This window comes from Budorcas taxicolor, chromosome 14, assembly GCF_023091745.1.
Source record: "Budorcas taxicolor isolate Tak-1 chromosome 14, Takin1.1, whole genome shotgun sequence".
Taxonomy (NCBI): Eukaryota; Metazoa; Chordata; class Mammalia; order Artiodactyla; family Bovidae; genus Budorcas; species Budorcas taxicolor.
Window position 1 is genome coordinate 16500437 of NC_068923.1, and position 15424 is coordinate 16515860.

Consider the following 15424-nt stretch of genomic DNA (forward strand, 5'->3'; position numbering starts at 1 on the left):
GTTTTCTTTTCTTTCTTCCCGGTCTCGGCGACGGGGGTGGGGGGGCAGCGCCGCGCCGCCTGCTCCGCCCAGTCGGAGGAGACGTCGCGCTTCTGAGTGGCTGCAGGGTCCCGCCCGGCCCCGCGTGCGCCCCCGCTACGGGGCCTCGCGCCACCCTCGCCGGCGCCGGCCCCGTCCGCGGTGCCCCGCGCCCGCCTCGGCCGCCGCGCTGGTCTGCCCCGCCCCCGCCGCGCGGGCCCCGCCCCGCCCCGCCCCGCCCCGCCCCGCCCCCGCCGCGCGGGCCCCGCCCCGCCCCGCCCCCGCCGCGCGGGCCCCGCCCCGCCCGCGCCTCCCTTCCTCTCCCGCCCCGCCCCCGCCCGCTCCCTCGCCCCGCCCCGCCCCTCCCCCGCCTGCTCCCTCGCCCCTCCCCCTCCCCTCCCCTTCCCCCCTCCCCCGCCCGCCCGCCGCCGCCGCCGCCTCCGCCCGCCGCCCCGGCCGCGTCGGGTAAACCTGTTTGGCGGCCGCGCCGGGGCGGATCGTGCGGCCGGCGGCTCCCTCGCGGCTCGCGGCGTCGGGGCCCGTGGCGCGCGCGCGGCCGCCCCTCGGCCCCGGAGCCCCTCGGCGGCGCCACCATGTACTCGGGAGCCGGCCCCGGTGAGTCCGCGCGCTCCTCCCCGCGGCGGTTGGCGGGCCGGGCGCGAGCGCGGCGCGGGCGGGCGGGCGGGGGACCGCGGCCGGGGGATCGGGGGGCCTGGGGGTCGCGGGGGGGCTGCCGGCCGTTCCCTCGGCCCCAGGGCGGACGCGCGGCCCCGGCCTCCTCCTCGGGCCCGAGTCGTCGGGGCGCCCCGCGCGGCCTGGGCCCTTCCCGCGCCCCGTCTCCGCCGCAGCCCGGCGGGCTGGGACCGGGCCGGAGCGCGGACTGGGCCGGGCGGCGCGCGTGTAGGCCCGAGGCCCGGGCGCCCGCCTGCCCGGCTTCCTGCGCCCGGCGCCTGGGCCCCTGCGCCGCGCGGGGCCGGCGGGGCCGAGGCCGGGGCCGCGCTCGAAGCGCCCGGGGGCGGAGAGGCCCCGGCCGGGGGCGCTGAACTCGGGGTGCGGGCGGCGCGGGGAGGAGCGCGGCCGCTGGGCGCAGACCGAGCCGCGGCGAGCCTGGAGCGCTCTCAGTTTCGTTTTTCTTTTTGCCAGCACTTCTGCGGCCCCTTCTCCGAAGGAAAGTCTGGAAATGCTGAATTTTGGCCAATTCTTGCTGGTAGTTAGGACCGCGGACAGAGAGGGATAGGAAGGCGCCCTAAAACCCTAACCTGCGCGCGTCTCATTTTCATTCCAGACACACAGGCTCCTTATTCAAGTGTTAATTGCCTTTTACAATTAACTAGAGGGAGGTGAGGAGATGTGCTGATTTCCTTAGCATCTTTTCTCACTAGCCGGCCTCCCTTTCTTTAGAAAAGTTCTGAAAAACTTAGAGCAGTAACACATTTTTTAAAGAACTTTTTGGGGGGGAATGCAGAGTAGAAGGGCGATTAACTTGCTGAGGCAAGAAAATGATCAAATGTTGTTAAGCTTTTTCCCTTCTCCCGCCAGGCACGTGGCTTCTAAATTTCCCGCTGGCCCTGCCACTTGGACAGGGCATATCCTGTCCCCTTTGTCCACCAGGCTCCAGCGGGCTGAAGGCCCTGCCGGCTGGGTCCTGCCCTTTGTGGGCCCTGGCCCTCCCAAGACTCCTGCTGCTGGGGCTTTGGCCGGACCTCTTCAGGCTCTTCTCATCCATTTGGATCCCTTAACACTTTCTATTCACTAACAGTCCTGTGCCTTGTGAATACTCACTGTCTTGTTTTCTGATGTCACTTAGTTAGAAAGCTTCTCCAAGGCTGAGCCAGAGCAACTTTTAAATTGCTGTCAGCAATTTGATAGAAGAATGGTTTTAACTGTAATGGTTTTAACTGGAAGGTGACTCAGCCCTGGTGGGGAAAGGCCCAGGGCTCCAGTCACAGTCACAGTCCTGGGGGCAGACAGACTTGGCTTCTTAGAATGGGTGGGCAGCACCCACCCATGATGTGGCAGGGTAGCCCACACACCTGGGTGAGTGAGAATCTCCCTGTCCATCCCTCTGAAGGAACCCAGCAAGTCTTAGCCACTACACTGAACATTTTTTCAGATTTTCAGTGTAAAAGTTGGAGGCCCAGAAAAAGTGAAGAACCTTGGGGAAGGTCAAGCTTTTGTGTTGTGTCTGACGTTCACTGATCCACTGGACAGCTTGCTAAGTTGCTGATGGTCATTTTGAAGATGGACTGCAGAGGCACAGAGAGGCTATGAGCCTTTCGAAGGTCAGCCAGCCAGCGAGCAGTAGGACGATGTGTGTGATTCCAAGCAGACTCTCCATACACTCCCTTTAGAGAAGTGGCTCTCGGTCCTTTTGACCTTGACCCCCAAGAAGAAACACCTGTTACATGTAGACTGGCCCCAGTGCTCGGGTGTTAGAGTATAATTGAAACACGAGCTTCAGGAAGAACCGCTCGCCAGTGCTGTGTGCTGTGCACTGGGATATTTTCTTGTCTGTTTTATTTTCCAAAAAGCTTTAGTTCTCTGGATCTCCAGGCTCGTTCCGGGTTCTCCATGGCTCTTGGAAGAATCTTGCTCTGATGTGGGCCTGTGCTTCGTGGCCTGGTGGGGAGGGGCCCTCTCATTCACTGTTCTCGGATAAACCTGCTCTGAAATCGGACGGCTTTGATTGAAAAAATAAATGAGTCTGTAGGATAGTTCTTAGCCAGTGAACGGCAGGATGGGAATGAACCCAAATTTCAGGCTCTACAAGCGTGCTGTAATTATAAGGCTGTGATACAGTTCAGTTTTATTCTACACAGTCAGGCTTTTAATTTTATTTAAGAGGGATATCTGGAATAGAGTCTCTTCGGTGAAACTCTTTTTAGTGTATTTCCTAGTTTAGAATAATAAAAAGACATTTGAACTGGATTGTAGAAAAAATTACAAATAGTTTTGCTACTTCCGATTTTAATACCCTTATTAAGTGACTAAGTAAATTAACTTTAAAAATAGAGTTGTTATGGACTGTGTTATGTCTGTTAGGAAATGCTATTATGTATGTGAATTGGTATCTGGACTCTAAAGTTAGGTAGTTACTATTTTTTAGTTTTTGTTTATTTTTTTAAAATTATTCGAAAGAGTTAGTGGTTTAGGATGGGTGGATTCTCCTGTGACCCCGAACCTTCATAGATGAACAATTTTTTTTTTCTTTCCAAACCGCTTAGAGACCTTAAAGGGAATCTCAGTATTGCCTACTGAAGGGGGCTTGTTGGTCAGTTTTTTCACTGTGCTCAGACTCTTGTGGGTTACATTCCTCACAGACCTGCTACAAAGTAACTTCTGCCACACGGAGGAGGTCTTGTAGCAAAGTTGTCTGAACAGGACTGTGACTTTAAGAATGAGGGGCTCTCACTGTGGTTTCTAGAGTCATTTCACTCCTCCCGCACTCCGCTGCTTCTCTCGCCCACCCCAGTCATCTCAGAGATCTGGGCCAGTCTCCCAGAAACCGTGCACCTTTGCCGAATAGCAGACGGCGCTTCGCCCTGGGGAGCTGCTGCAGGGCATGGCTGGCTAGCGGTCCAGCTTCCCTTGATGGATCTGTTAAACCTTGAAGAAGGATTTAAATTTAAGGGAAAAAAAAAATGTGAAAGGTTCAGCTCCTAAAACTTACGCAGTTCAGAAGAATATTATTTCCTGTTAACTTCAGGTTTATGTCAGAGTTTTTAAAATGCCAGTAGGGTTTATTCTTTATAATCTGTTACGCAACACTACGACAGAGTCCCAGTCTGATAAAATATATTTTTGTTTTGTGAATTGGTATCATGAACACTCAAAATGTATCGCTTGACTTTTAAAACAGTATCTATTGTGAAATAATCTAAAGTACACAGAAGTAGAGTGACTGGTATCATATGCTCCCATTTATCCATCACCAGCCTCAGCAATTATCAAGATTTTCCACATTTGCTTCACATCTTCCCTTTCCCCCCTTTTCTCTGTGGAGATAGTCTAAAGTGGATTCCAGCCCTGTGGTTTCACCCTGAATGCTTAAGTACCGTGTCTGAAGGATGGGGGCATTTAAAACAGTCCATAATCAATTTCTCTCATTATCTCAGAAGTGTGTTTACTTCATGGTTGTTTTGGATCCTGAATTTTATTAAAAGTTCACACATGAATTTGGTTTTACACCTTTGAGGATCTTTAGAGTCTCCCGCTACCCCCCACCCCACTGACTTGTAAGATCTCTTCTTCAGAGGGTGTGTATCTTTCCCCCCAGTTTCCTTTAATTGTTTCTAGAAAGAAGCCGGCTGTTCAGGGTCCCTGGGCTTCCTTGGGGAAGGCTGATGAGACCCAGCTGCTCGTGACTTTAATTTAGACACACTTATCTTCAGCGACATTTTGGGGCCGGCCACTTGGCATCTTCAGCATTCAGTGTGGTAGAGCCCGCTTTTTCCGCGGGGCTGTTTCCGCAGAAGGGCCGCGGGGTGAAGAGGGGAAGCCCTGCCTGTCCTGCAGCTTCGCTCCTGCTCATCCCCAGGAGGAGGGAAGGACCAGCAGTCCGTGTGGGGAGAACCACGCGGCGAGTGTGCACGCGCCGAGTTTGAGGTTCTAGGCGGCCGAGGCGGCGCTGGGGGTGGAGGATGGAGTCTTGGGCTCAGGTGGACACGAGTTCGTGGACTGGCCCACAGCCTGGGCTCAGTGAGTGGGACCTGGCGCCCTGGGGAGGGGGGTGTAGCCCGCCGCCCACCCGAAGGCTTTTCTCCACCTCTGCCCCTGAAAGTGAAAGTCTCTCAGTCATGTCCGACTCTTGGTGACACCATGGACTATGCAATCCATGGAATTCTCTAGGCCAGAATACTAGAGTGGATAGCCTTTCCCTTCTCCAGGGAATCTTCCCAACCCTGGGATTGAACCCAGGTCTCCCATATTGCAGGCGGATTCTTTACTAGCTGAGCCACAAGGGAAGCCTCTGAAGACCCAGGAAATTACACTTTGCAGATGTCCCAGGTGCTTGTTTTTTAGAAGGAGCTTGAGACCCATTGGTGTTGGGAGGCGGGGCAGGAGAGGATGTTGAGATGAGCCTGGAGCAGCCCCCATGGAGCACCTTCATTGGAGGTCGGCCCCCTGGGAGGAGCCCATGCCTGAAACATACCTTGGAGGTCAGCCTCCAGAGAATGGGGTTGCCGGCCGGGGTGGATGGGGGTTTGGGTGTGTGTCTAGGTGAGAGTGTGGGTGTGCTAAAGGGGCCTTTATGATGGACCATAAGAAGTGAAGTTTACCTGTGGTTCCCTGCCTGGTAAAGCTTAAAGGTCTGATTGAACGACAACCTCGCCTTTCATTGACTGTAGTTATGGTTCATATTGCTGAGGATGCAACTTAGAATTGGGGCAGAAGGAGGCTTTTATAGGTTGTTACTGGGGACTCCAATGAATTCGCAGTGAAAATTGTTATGTATCCATCTTTAAGAACCCATAGCAACAAATAAACAGAACTGTGGCAGGGTTAAAACCAGCCACCTTAGGAATCCAGATATTTTCTACCTGACTCTGTCTCATTGTATCTGAATCCTTCTTTTCTCGGAGCCTCCTGCCTCCCAGGCGGTCTCCCAAGGGGCATTGTTTTGGGTTTTTTTTTCAAGTTACTTCTGGGTGTTTCAGCTCTGAGCTCTAGTTCTTAGAGAGTTGCACATAAAAGGTCAAAATACTGAGGTTCATAGGTCATAGTCATTTGACATGTTCTGTCAGCTCTGACTCAAAGTGAAACAGTACAGTCTCTGAGCGTCAGTTCTCACAACGGCACGCTCGTGTCGGTGGAGGAGCTCGAGCCCGGCCGGCCGTTCATGTGGTGGAGGGCTGGGTGGGGGCCTTTGTGTGTGAACTGGGAGCAGGGAGGCCCCTGCACTGGAAAGTTGCTAAGCCCCTTCTCAGGCCCCCTGGGTCAGCCTTGCTTTAACTGAGCTTATGTAGGACGCGAAGGTGGCAGGGTGTTAGGCGTGACCAGGGTGCTTTGTAGCTGGGGCTCTAGGGGGCAACTGCCTCTGAGTCTCGGAGCCTGGCTAATGCTCCCGACTCGGCAGCATCTGTGTTTTCAGGGCCCTCGCCGCTGCTCTCATGGGCCGTGGGCCCGTCCACGCAGCGGGCCGAGCGGGGCCGGGAAAATGGAGGCCTTCTCCCGGCCTTGCAGACGGTGGCACCATCTGCTTTTTGTAGGAACAACAGAGAAGTACAGGTAAGAAGTGGGAAGAAAGCAGAGGAAGATGCTGAGCAACGAGAAGGACGACTTTGGACAGAACCCAGGCCGTCGGCACGTCTGCTGGGAGCTTCTGGGAGCTAGGTGTCGTTGTGACGCAAGCCCAGAGCACGGGTTCCAGGTCAGGCCGACCTCACTTGAGTCCTGGCTCCAGGACTGGGCCCATGCTCAGCCTCCCTGGACCTCAGTCTCCTCCTCGTGCAGGGAAAGAACGCCTGATGGTGGAGGTGTTCTGGTTGGGGAGAGGACGCAAGAGGTGCCGCCTAGTTATTGCGGTCCCCCCGCCACGGTCAGTTTATCCTTGGGTCTCCTCTGCACACAGTGGCTTCTCCCACTCTGGTTCTGCCCAGTGACCGCTCCTCTCCATGACCCTCCTGGCTGACTTCTGGGTCTTTACTTCTCAAGCCCAAAGAGCCACATTGCTGATAAACGCCACAGGTGCCAGGGGGCCACAGCTGCTTTGGAAGCTCAGTACTGGGGAAGTGGAAGGTTAGCCCTGATGCTTGCTCATGTCCCTGGCAGAGTCATTCGGAGTAGACCCAGCTGTGTAGCGAAGCCTCTGCAGACAGGACTGGGCAGTGGATGGGCACGGCCTGTGGGGTGACGCTGAGGGAGCGCCAGGCTCTGTCTGCAGGTGGTGAGCTGGGTGAGCCAGGAGACGCCGCTCTGCTTGCGCCTGGGGCCAGGGGACATTGCTGGGACCTTCGGTTCCCTCTGTGTGCTGCTGCCCCAACAAGTGTGCCGCTTGTTAAATGTGAACGCGTGTGCCTCAATCCATGAACCATACATTAGACTTGGAGGGCATCTCAGGCCCAAAACTGGTAATTACAAATTAGCCTTGAGCTGGAGGCGTCGCAAGCTTTTGGGGGTGAATGGCAGGAGCTCATGTGAGGGGGAATGGAGATGCGAAGCAAGTCTTGTGCAAAAACGGTGTGTCTGGGGCCACTGCCTAGTGTGCTGTGCGGGGCCCTGTGGCACGGTAGCCAGTGCAGCTGCACTGAGAAGGCATTTTGGAGCAACCTGGGCCAGAAGAAGGGGAGAGAGGAAAGTCAGGCTGAGCTCGGAGCCTTTGGGGGTACGTGGAGCCCAGGAGCAGCTGGACAGAGCTTTTTCAGTGATGCCCGTGGGCTGGTAGAGTCAGGGAGCCGGCCCGGAGGGGCTTGCACAGGGGAGTTGAGCCAGGGTCAGCTGGAACGTATGGGGAGGAGCCTGTGTGCCACCGCGCCTGCACCCAGGGGCAGGCCTGTCTCCCCGGCAGCCCTGGTGCCCGTCCTGCACCTCGGCTCGATGCAGAGCCCCGGCGTCTCAGGTTATTTGCCCAGGCCAGAAGATTCCCGAGAGAGCAGGGGGTCTGTCTTCGCCTCCCCCGCCCCCTCCCGTAACCCCTGGTTGCCAGTGTCCCGCACCACCGGCTCAGAGTCCAGATCTGTTCACAGTTGGTTGAACTGGGATCCAGGTGAGGCCCACACGTGACTGGCTGGTGCGTCTCTTTGGTATCGCCTTCAAGGGAGAGCTTTATTGAACTCACGTACCTTTGTTGTTCAGTCGCTCAGTCGTGTCCGAGTCTTTGCGACCCCCAGGACTGTGGCCCACCAGGCTCCTCTGTCCATGGGATTTCCCAGGCAAGAACACTGGAGTGGGTTGCCACTTCCTCCTCCAGGGGATCTTCCCAACCCAGGGATCGAACCCGTGCCTCCTGCATCGGTAGGCGGATTCTTCACCACTGCACCGCCTGGGAAGCTCAGTGTGGAGTGCAGTCTGCTCTGTTTAGCACATGCAGACTTGAGCAGCCGTCACCACGGTCTGACTGAGGATGTTCTTGCCTCCTGTCCCCAAAGAAAGGCTGTGCGCGTTAGCTGTTGCTCCTCATCCCCCCACCCCGGCCCTGAGCAGTCCCACTCTCAGCCTCTAGTTTCGCCTTCCTCTTCCCCGGTGCTTACTATTGCTGGGCTGAAGACACTGGCTCACGTGTAGTATCGTCTCCACCGATTGGACTTGGCTGATGGCGTCCCCTTGGTGTAATTCAGCGTGTTTGTCCCGTGTGAATTTCCTGCAAAGCAGTGGTCAGATCCAAAGGCAGGTTCTACTTTTCTTGGGTTCTGGTGGGTTTTTTTTTTTTTTTAAGTGTGAATACTACCTGCTGTTGATTGTATCATTAGGTTCCATTAATTCATTAGAGTTGGTACAACACTGATGCTCTGTTTCCACAACAAAAACTTCCCTGGCCGGCTGGCCGATCAGGTTGGATCTGTCTTAAGGCAAAGAAGTGAGCAGCATGAATGAAGGCACGGCAGCCTGTGGAGAAGAGAGGTGGTCCAGGTAGGCGGGCACTGGGTGTGACATCAGAGGTTTGGGGGGTGATGCTGTGGGTACCTAAAAGTGAGCTGAGCGTAGGGCTCTTTTGTTCTGTAGGTTATGGGGACCCTCTGAGAGCACTTGGCAGTTGTGTTGCAGGAAGGGGTAGTCTGGCCTGGTGGCAGGACTCTTCGTCTGTGTCTGATGGGGTCATGGTCAGTTTCCCTGTTGGTGGCAGGTCCGTGCCGAGCAGGGCAGTGTGTGTCTGGGCCGGGGCCAGGGGTGAAGACCACACCCCCAGTTGGCCTCTCAGTGCTGACCCCGGGGAGGAAGGAGCAGCAGGGGTCAGTTTTCTTTTATAGATATGCTAAATTTAAGGCAATTCTAAGAAATCCAGGAGATAAAAATCTGTGGCCTTCACTTTGCATCTTTATATAGCACCCAGTGCTGTGGAGGGGGTCTGTCTGCTTTGTCCGGATGTAAACTCCCTTTGCTTGTTGCCCAGGACGTCTTGGTTATCTTTTGTCTCTTTCTGGTGTCTGCTGTAGTCTGTTTTCTTTTTACTCAGTAAATCCTTATTGCAGTCAACTCTTGATTGTTCAAAAGTCAAACCTGTTGACTTGAAACTTGTGCACGCTCTGAAAACCCTGCCCCCAGCCCGCCCTGGTGCTCTGCCTCTGGAGTGGAGGGTGACCTCGCAGGGATGCTGTCAAGCCGTGTGGAGGGAAGTGGGTCAAGGGGGCCACGTGCCAGCGGGTCTGCTTCAGTTGGCAGTGGAAGCGGACATCTGTGCAGAGGCAGACGTGTAGCCTCTCAGAGGCAGGTGGTGGCCTTCCCTCCATGCCCCAGCCTCTCCGCTAGCCTCCGGCGAGTAAGCTGGCTCCTGGCGTTGTGAGAGTCTCTGACGCTGAGCTATGCTGACCTGGCCAGTAGAGGCGAGGCAGTCAAGACTAACTGCCTCCCTCCTGGCTTCCTTAGCTCTTGTCCAAAGCTGTGCCCTCAGGAGGCAGGCCTGGAAGGCAACCAGTTAGAAGCTCCATGGGCACGTGGAGTGGGAGCCTGAGAAGGCACCCGTGCCTGGCTTTAGCCCAGTGTCTTCACGTGTAAACCGGGGCCTAGTGCCTCCCTTGCTGTGAGGGTGGAGTGCGTTAGGGCCCGTGCGCACCCAAGGCAGGGCTGGGCAGGGCTGGGCAGGTGTGGGACCCGGGTGGAGCTATGGTTTCACCAGGTATGGGGTCCTGGGGCGCGGGGCTGGTGAGCCACCTTCTCTCAGTGACGGGATTCTAGAGGTGCATTAAGGAAAAGAGCATGTCTGGGTGAAACCTCTCTGAGAAATAGTGCTGTGAAGTAAATAGGAGCGATGGTGAGAAATTTGGTTGTAAAGCTACAGGAGCTCTGGGTGGCATTTTCTTTCTTGTTTTTTTTTTTTTTTTTTTTTGTCTTTTGTCTTTAGAAGAAAAGGAAAGAACTTGGTTGGCTTTTTAAGGGATTTGAGTCTCATTTCGGCAGGAGGCATCTCACCTGAGATGGAGGCAGTCCTGGATGCTAGAGCATCGTGGCAAGAAAGGGGCTGAGCCCAGTCTGGGCTTATCACAGGAGGAGGGGGCGCCCAGAGGGGTTTATCAGGGTCCGCCACAGGGGCAGTGGGTAAGGGTGGTGCCCACCCGGTTGGCCTGGAGGTTGGCATCCTTGTGGGACGAGACACACCCCGCCGAGTTATCTGATAGTTCCTGGTGTCCCAGCAAGCGCTTATTTGAAGAGTAGTTTCTATTTTATTTTTGCGTGTTTTTCTGAAAGAAGATCTGTTTAAGCCCATGTTGTCGAGCGGTGGCTGTTGGCGACCTTTGCAGAGCTGCATTTTGGGGTGGGGGTGGTGGCTCTGGCTGGCTCTGCACGGTGCTGGCTTGGCCCCCCGCTCCAGGCCCCGGCCCCTGCTCTGCACGCTCGGCACAGTGAGGAAGGCCTCCCTGCCTGAGCTTGGGGCGGGCCTGCAGCCCTTGCCCTCGGCTCTTTCTGTTACTTGCATGGTCTGTCCCAAGTGTGTCTGAATGTCAACAAAGGCAGAGAAGAAAGATCGTCAGTGTTTCAGAGAGGCCGTGGTGTTCAGAATGTCATAGGCTCTTTTTTTGATTGAGAGGAGACCCACAGAACATAAACCGTTTTACAGTGGACAGTTCAGGGGCCTCTAGTGCATCCATTGTTAGGTAGGCAGCGCCTCTGTCTAGTTCCGAAGCACTTCCATCACCCCGAAAGGAAACGCTGCCCATTGAGCGGTCCCTCCCCGTTCCCCACTCCCTCCAGGCCCGGCAACCACCAGGCCTCGTTGCCTGCGGCTCTGCCTCCGCTGGATATTCCATGTAAGGGGGTCATAAAGCACGCGGCCTTCCGCGGCTCTTTCCCCGAGCGTCTTCGGGGCTCGTGCCTCAGTGTGTGTCAGCGCCTCGGGGTTGACCGGTCCGTTATGTGCTGCGCCACAGTTTGTTCATCCATTCATCTGTGATCGATGGGCGTTTGGGTGGTTTCTGCCTTCCGGCTGTCGTGGCTACTGCTGCTGTGAACGTTCGCCTACGGGTTGGTGTGTGGCATATGTCTTTGTTTCTCTTGGGCACGTACCAGGAGTGGAATTGCTGGGTTTTACTCTGTGACTTTGAGAGGAACTGATGGACTGTTTCCACGGAGTGGTTTCGGGTTCTCCACATCCTCAGCAACAGCGATTATTGTCATCACAGCCTTTTAGAAAGTGAAGTTAGTAGTGTAATATATCACGTCTGGCATATTTTATTACTTACCAAAGTAGAAAAAATATTAGATTTAGGTGCATTTTGCCCAGATCTACCTAACAGCTGTAAGGTACATCCATTTCTTTGTGCTAGAGTTTAGAGGATGTTTGGAACCTGGACAACTAGATAAATACAGTAAAGCTTCATAATTTAACAGAGTGGGGAGAAGGTAAGAGTCCAATATCCAGCTCCGGCCTGTGTGTCTGAAGTCAAAAGTGTTCACTTTCTGGGTACATACTGAGTGCCAGCTGTGTGCTAGGCGTCTTGCCCAGTGCCCAGAGGACAGTGCTGGGTGCAAAGCACGGCGCCTCCTGCGTCCCCTACCCCGAGTTCACTGAGTCAGGAACGCAGGGGAGCACCACCCAGTCGCCAGAGATCCCTGGGAGACATGGGAGGAGGGCACATTCCAGAGGGAACGTGATGGGCAGCCTGGCCCGTGGGGGGTGGTGGCAGGAGGCGGGGCCGGGGCAGAGGCCGCCCTGAGCACACAGGCTTCCATGCAGAAGGTTGGGGGCAAGCGTGAGGGACGCACAGCTGCCATGTGTGCTTCCCGGGAGCCCCTGGCTGTGGGTGGAGAACGGGGGAGGGGGCTTGAAGATGCCCAAGACTGGCACGCTGGAGAGGCTCCAAGGGTGGCCGGCGAAGCACGTGGGGGCCAGGAGGCAGGCGGTGTGGAAGATGTCTGATTGCTTCAGGGCTTGGCTGGGCGGTGAGGCGGTGCACTGGTAGAGGCCGGCAGATTTAAGTTGAGTCTGCAGGCTTTGAGAAAAAATTTTTTTTATTGGAGTATAATTTTGAGAAAGAGTTTTAAAAGACTTTTTAATAAGGAGGAATTCAAATATTCAGAAGAGTAGAGGCCACAGGAGGCCCGTGTCTCGGCACCCGGATATTCATTTACTGTGAGGCAATGTCACACTTACAGGAGAGGAGCCCGAGGTGCAGAATTCCCACGGTAGCGCCCCCCGGTGTTACCCTCTTGTATTGCTCCTTTGAGGGCCGTCACCAAAGTCGGGAAACTAGCTTTGGTCCGGTGCTGCGAGCTTGCCTGAAGGTCTTGCTCAGGCTTGGCTGTTAGATGACGGTCCGCTTCCTGGCCAGCCCCTGGCCAGCCTGGGGGCCGGCCTCATTGGCTGTCCCGGCCCCGCCCGCCTCTCTGCGTGAGAAGGCTGGAGCCCCTCTCTCCCCCGTCTTTCGTGCCCTCTCCGTGGGCGCTCGCTCAGGCTGCGCTGTGTCTTCTCAGCTCCCCCCGCTGTTTTCTGGTGACTTCCCTTCTGGACCTACAGGACTCTCCAGCCTCTGTTGTGATTTTCCTGCCCTGCTTCTCAGTGGACATGGGATGTATGTGTACTCACACGCCTGTACATACGCACAGGTGTTTCTCTGTATGTACATCAAAACCTGCATCCTTGCTGGCATTGCTGATTTCAGTCCAGTATCTCTGGGCCTACTCTAGCTTTCCTCTTTATTTATAGCTTCTTCATCAGATAGTTGGGTCTTCATCAGATAGTGAGAAGTCTAGGTCTCATTGCCCCCAGTGTATTTGCTCATTTGTGCGGGCCGAGCAGACATGGAAAGTAGTTTCAGAATTGCTGCCCGCCCCTGAAGAGACAGGCTGGCTACCTGGAGAGCCGGTGTGCATGTGGCTGCTCACCGTCTGGCCGGGGGCACTCGGTCAGGAGTCCTCCTGAGTTCTCCCTCTGTGCTCTTCTAGTAAATGAGAGATTCAGTTTAGGGACTTTCCTGGTGGTCCAGTGGATAAGACTCCAGGCTTTCAGTGCCGAAGGCGTGGGTTCAATCCCTGGTTGGGGGACAAGATCCATAAGCCGCACAGTGTGTCCAAAAAGGGAATGAATGGGGCAGACTCAGGGACCCCGCTGCTGTAGGTGCCGCGCTTGGAACCGTTAGCGTGGTGACTGGGTGCCCAGAGGTGGCCGCCGGGAGGGCTGGCTGTCCCCCACGGAGGCGGGGGCGGAGGTGCAGGCGCTGCAGGAACACTGAGGAGCCCGCACACAGCCCGCCCGCGTGGGCCCGAGGGCCGGGGGCGGCCTTCCTAGGCCAGGAGCAGCAGTGTGCCCCCGGCAGGGCCCACGCCCCACCCCGCCCTGGTCTACCTCGAGCTTTCTTACTGTTGGGAGGTGACCACAGGTGCTGTTGCCTTTTGGTTCTGTTTTTTTTTTTTTTTTTAATTATTTTATCTTTCATGATGAAAGGAATACATGCTTATTTCAGAGAATTTAGAAGATATTGAAAAAAACCACAGGTAACGACCTTTGGAAGAAGTAGCAAATGTGTTTGCTTCCAGACATTTTTTCCTGTACATACATAGATAGCTGGGAGCAGCCTACACTTAAAATTTTGCGTTGTCCCTTTTCACCTAATACCATGAGCTATTCCGAGGGCTGTTTACATTTGTTGGGGGGATGTTTACAGTGATGTTTAAAGTAAAGCTGATGGCAGGCACTTGTGTGGGGTGGTGGCCTCCAGGGACAGCCGCAGCTTGGTTCTTGTGGCTGCGTGCCCCTCAGCTGTGGGACCATCCTCGCCACCGCCTCCCCTAGGGCGCCGTGCCAGCGCTTCCGCAGAGCCTTGGCAACGGTCCGCGGGTCGGGGAGCTTGGGCACTTCATGGCTGCAGGCCCCTCACCATCCCGACACGCGCTTGGAACATGCACCTCTCCTTCACACCGTCCCCAGTGAAGTTGCGAGGGGCGGCCAAGAGTCCCGTCTCTCGCTGACTGGAAGCTGCCAGAGGGCAGGACCACGTCTCCTGGCTGCATCGTCAGTGCCGTTGCTGGGAAGCAGGTCATCGGGGTCTATCTGGTGGACGGGTGTGTGTGTTGGAGACAGGCGGCTTAACAGAAACGAAGCACAGACTCTTAGCCGTGCCTACCCTCTGTGGTTAATTACAGACGCCCCATGTGTAAGGTGGGCTCCGGGACCCCTGTGAGTCCCCCTTGAGTGGGCACTGGACCCCAAGGCTGAGAGCCGCTCCACTCCCCCAGGCCCTCCCCTCCTCAGGGGAGCCCCCTGGGAAGCGAGCAGGGCCCCTGCAGCTGCGTCCCAGTTCTCGGCATCTCGTTACTTCTGGTGCCTGTAAAATGGGGGTGATAACTATGTATTCATGTAAAATGATGTATCAGAGAGCCAGCAGAACATTTGTCAACATACTGTATTATATTTTATATCTAATATCGAGAGATATCTATTTCCAACAAATGTTGATTATGCATACTTACTCATAGTTATCAATGTCATATGATTGTTTCATTACCTGTGTTCAACGTGCCTGATTGTTACAGAGATCATGTTTAACAGCCGTTTTATTGTGGTGGTAAAATAAGTTAACATGCGAAAGTGCCTGCTGGTGCCTGGGATGTGCTCAACGCATGTTACTTCTTATTACTGCAGTGACTTTTTTGTTTAGTCGCTAAATCATGTCTGACTCTTTGTGACCCCTTGGACTGTCACCCACCAGGCTCCTCTGTCCATGGGGTTTCCCAGGCAGGAATACTTGAGTGGCTTGGTGATGTTAGCAGGTGGAAGAAATGTCGCAGCTTCTTTGAGGAACGAGCCCTTCCTGGGGGAGTCTGAAAGTGCCACTCAGAGCCCTGCTTGTGCCAGCGCTGCCTGGGGCTGGTGAGGGCTGCAGGAGGTGGGCGTGGCTGAGGAGGGGCCGGGGCCGGGCGGGGAGGCCCCTCTCTGACCTGGACCCCGGGCATGGAGAAGTTGGACAGGGCTTGGTCCCGGGGGTGCCTGTGCGAGGACGCGGACCCCGCAGTGCAGACCCCCAGAGCTCCCCCACCACTGCCCTGGTGAGCCCCACGTCGCCACACGTCCATCAGTCCACGGGGTCGTCCGTCATGTTCCAGAAAGACGCGTCCACTGGGGGCGAGCTTTGATTTGGAGATGAGAGACTACAGATTGATACAGAGAGTGCTGTGGCGCATGTCTCCTGACGCGCCCCTACAGCTGGGAGCAGGCACTCCTGAAGTGCCCCTACGGCTGGGAGCAGGCGCTCCTGAAGCGCCCCTATGGTGAAGCGCCCTCTACGGCTGGGAGCAGGTGCTCCTGAGGCGCCCCTAC

At 55.8% G+C, this 15424-nt stretch overlaps 1 protein-coding gene across 1 annotated transcript in view; it reads left to right on the forward strand.

Annotated features, from left to right (window-relative positions):
- The first annotated feature begins 586 nt into the window (after positions 1 to 586).
- Positions 587 to 15424, forward strand: part of AGO2 (argonaute RISC catalytic component 2) — an 82270-nt gene continuing 67432 nt past the window's right edge. The window contains exon 1 of the mRNA XM_052652001.1: positions 587 to 633. Within this exon, the coding sequence (XP_052507961.1) occupies positions 612 to 633 (22 nt within the window). The 5' untranslated portion in view covers positions 587 to 611. The remainder of the gene's footprint in view (positions 634 to 15424) is intronic.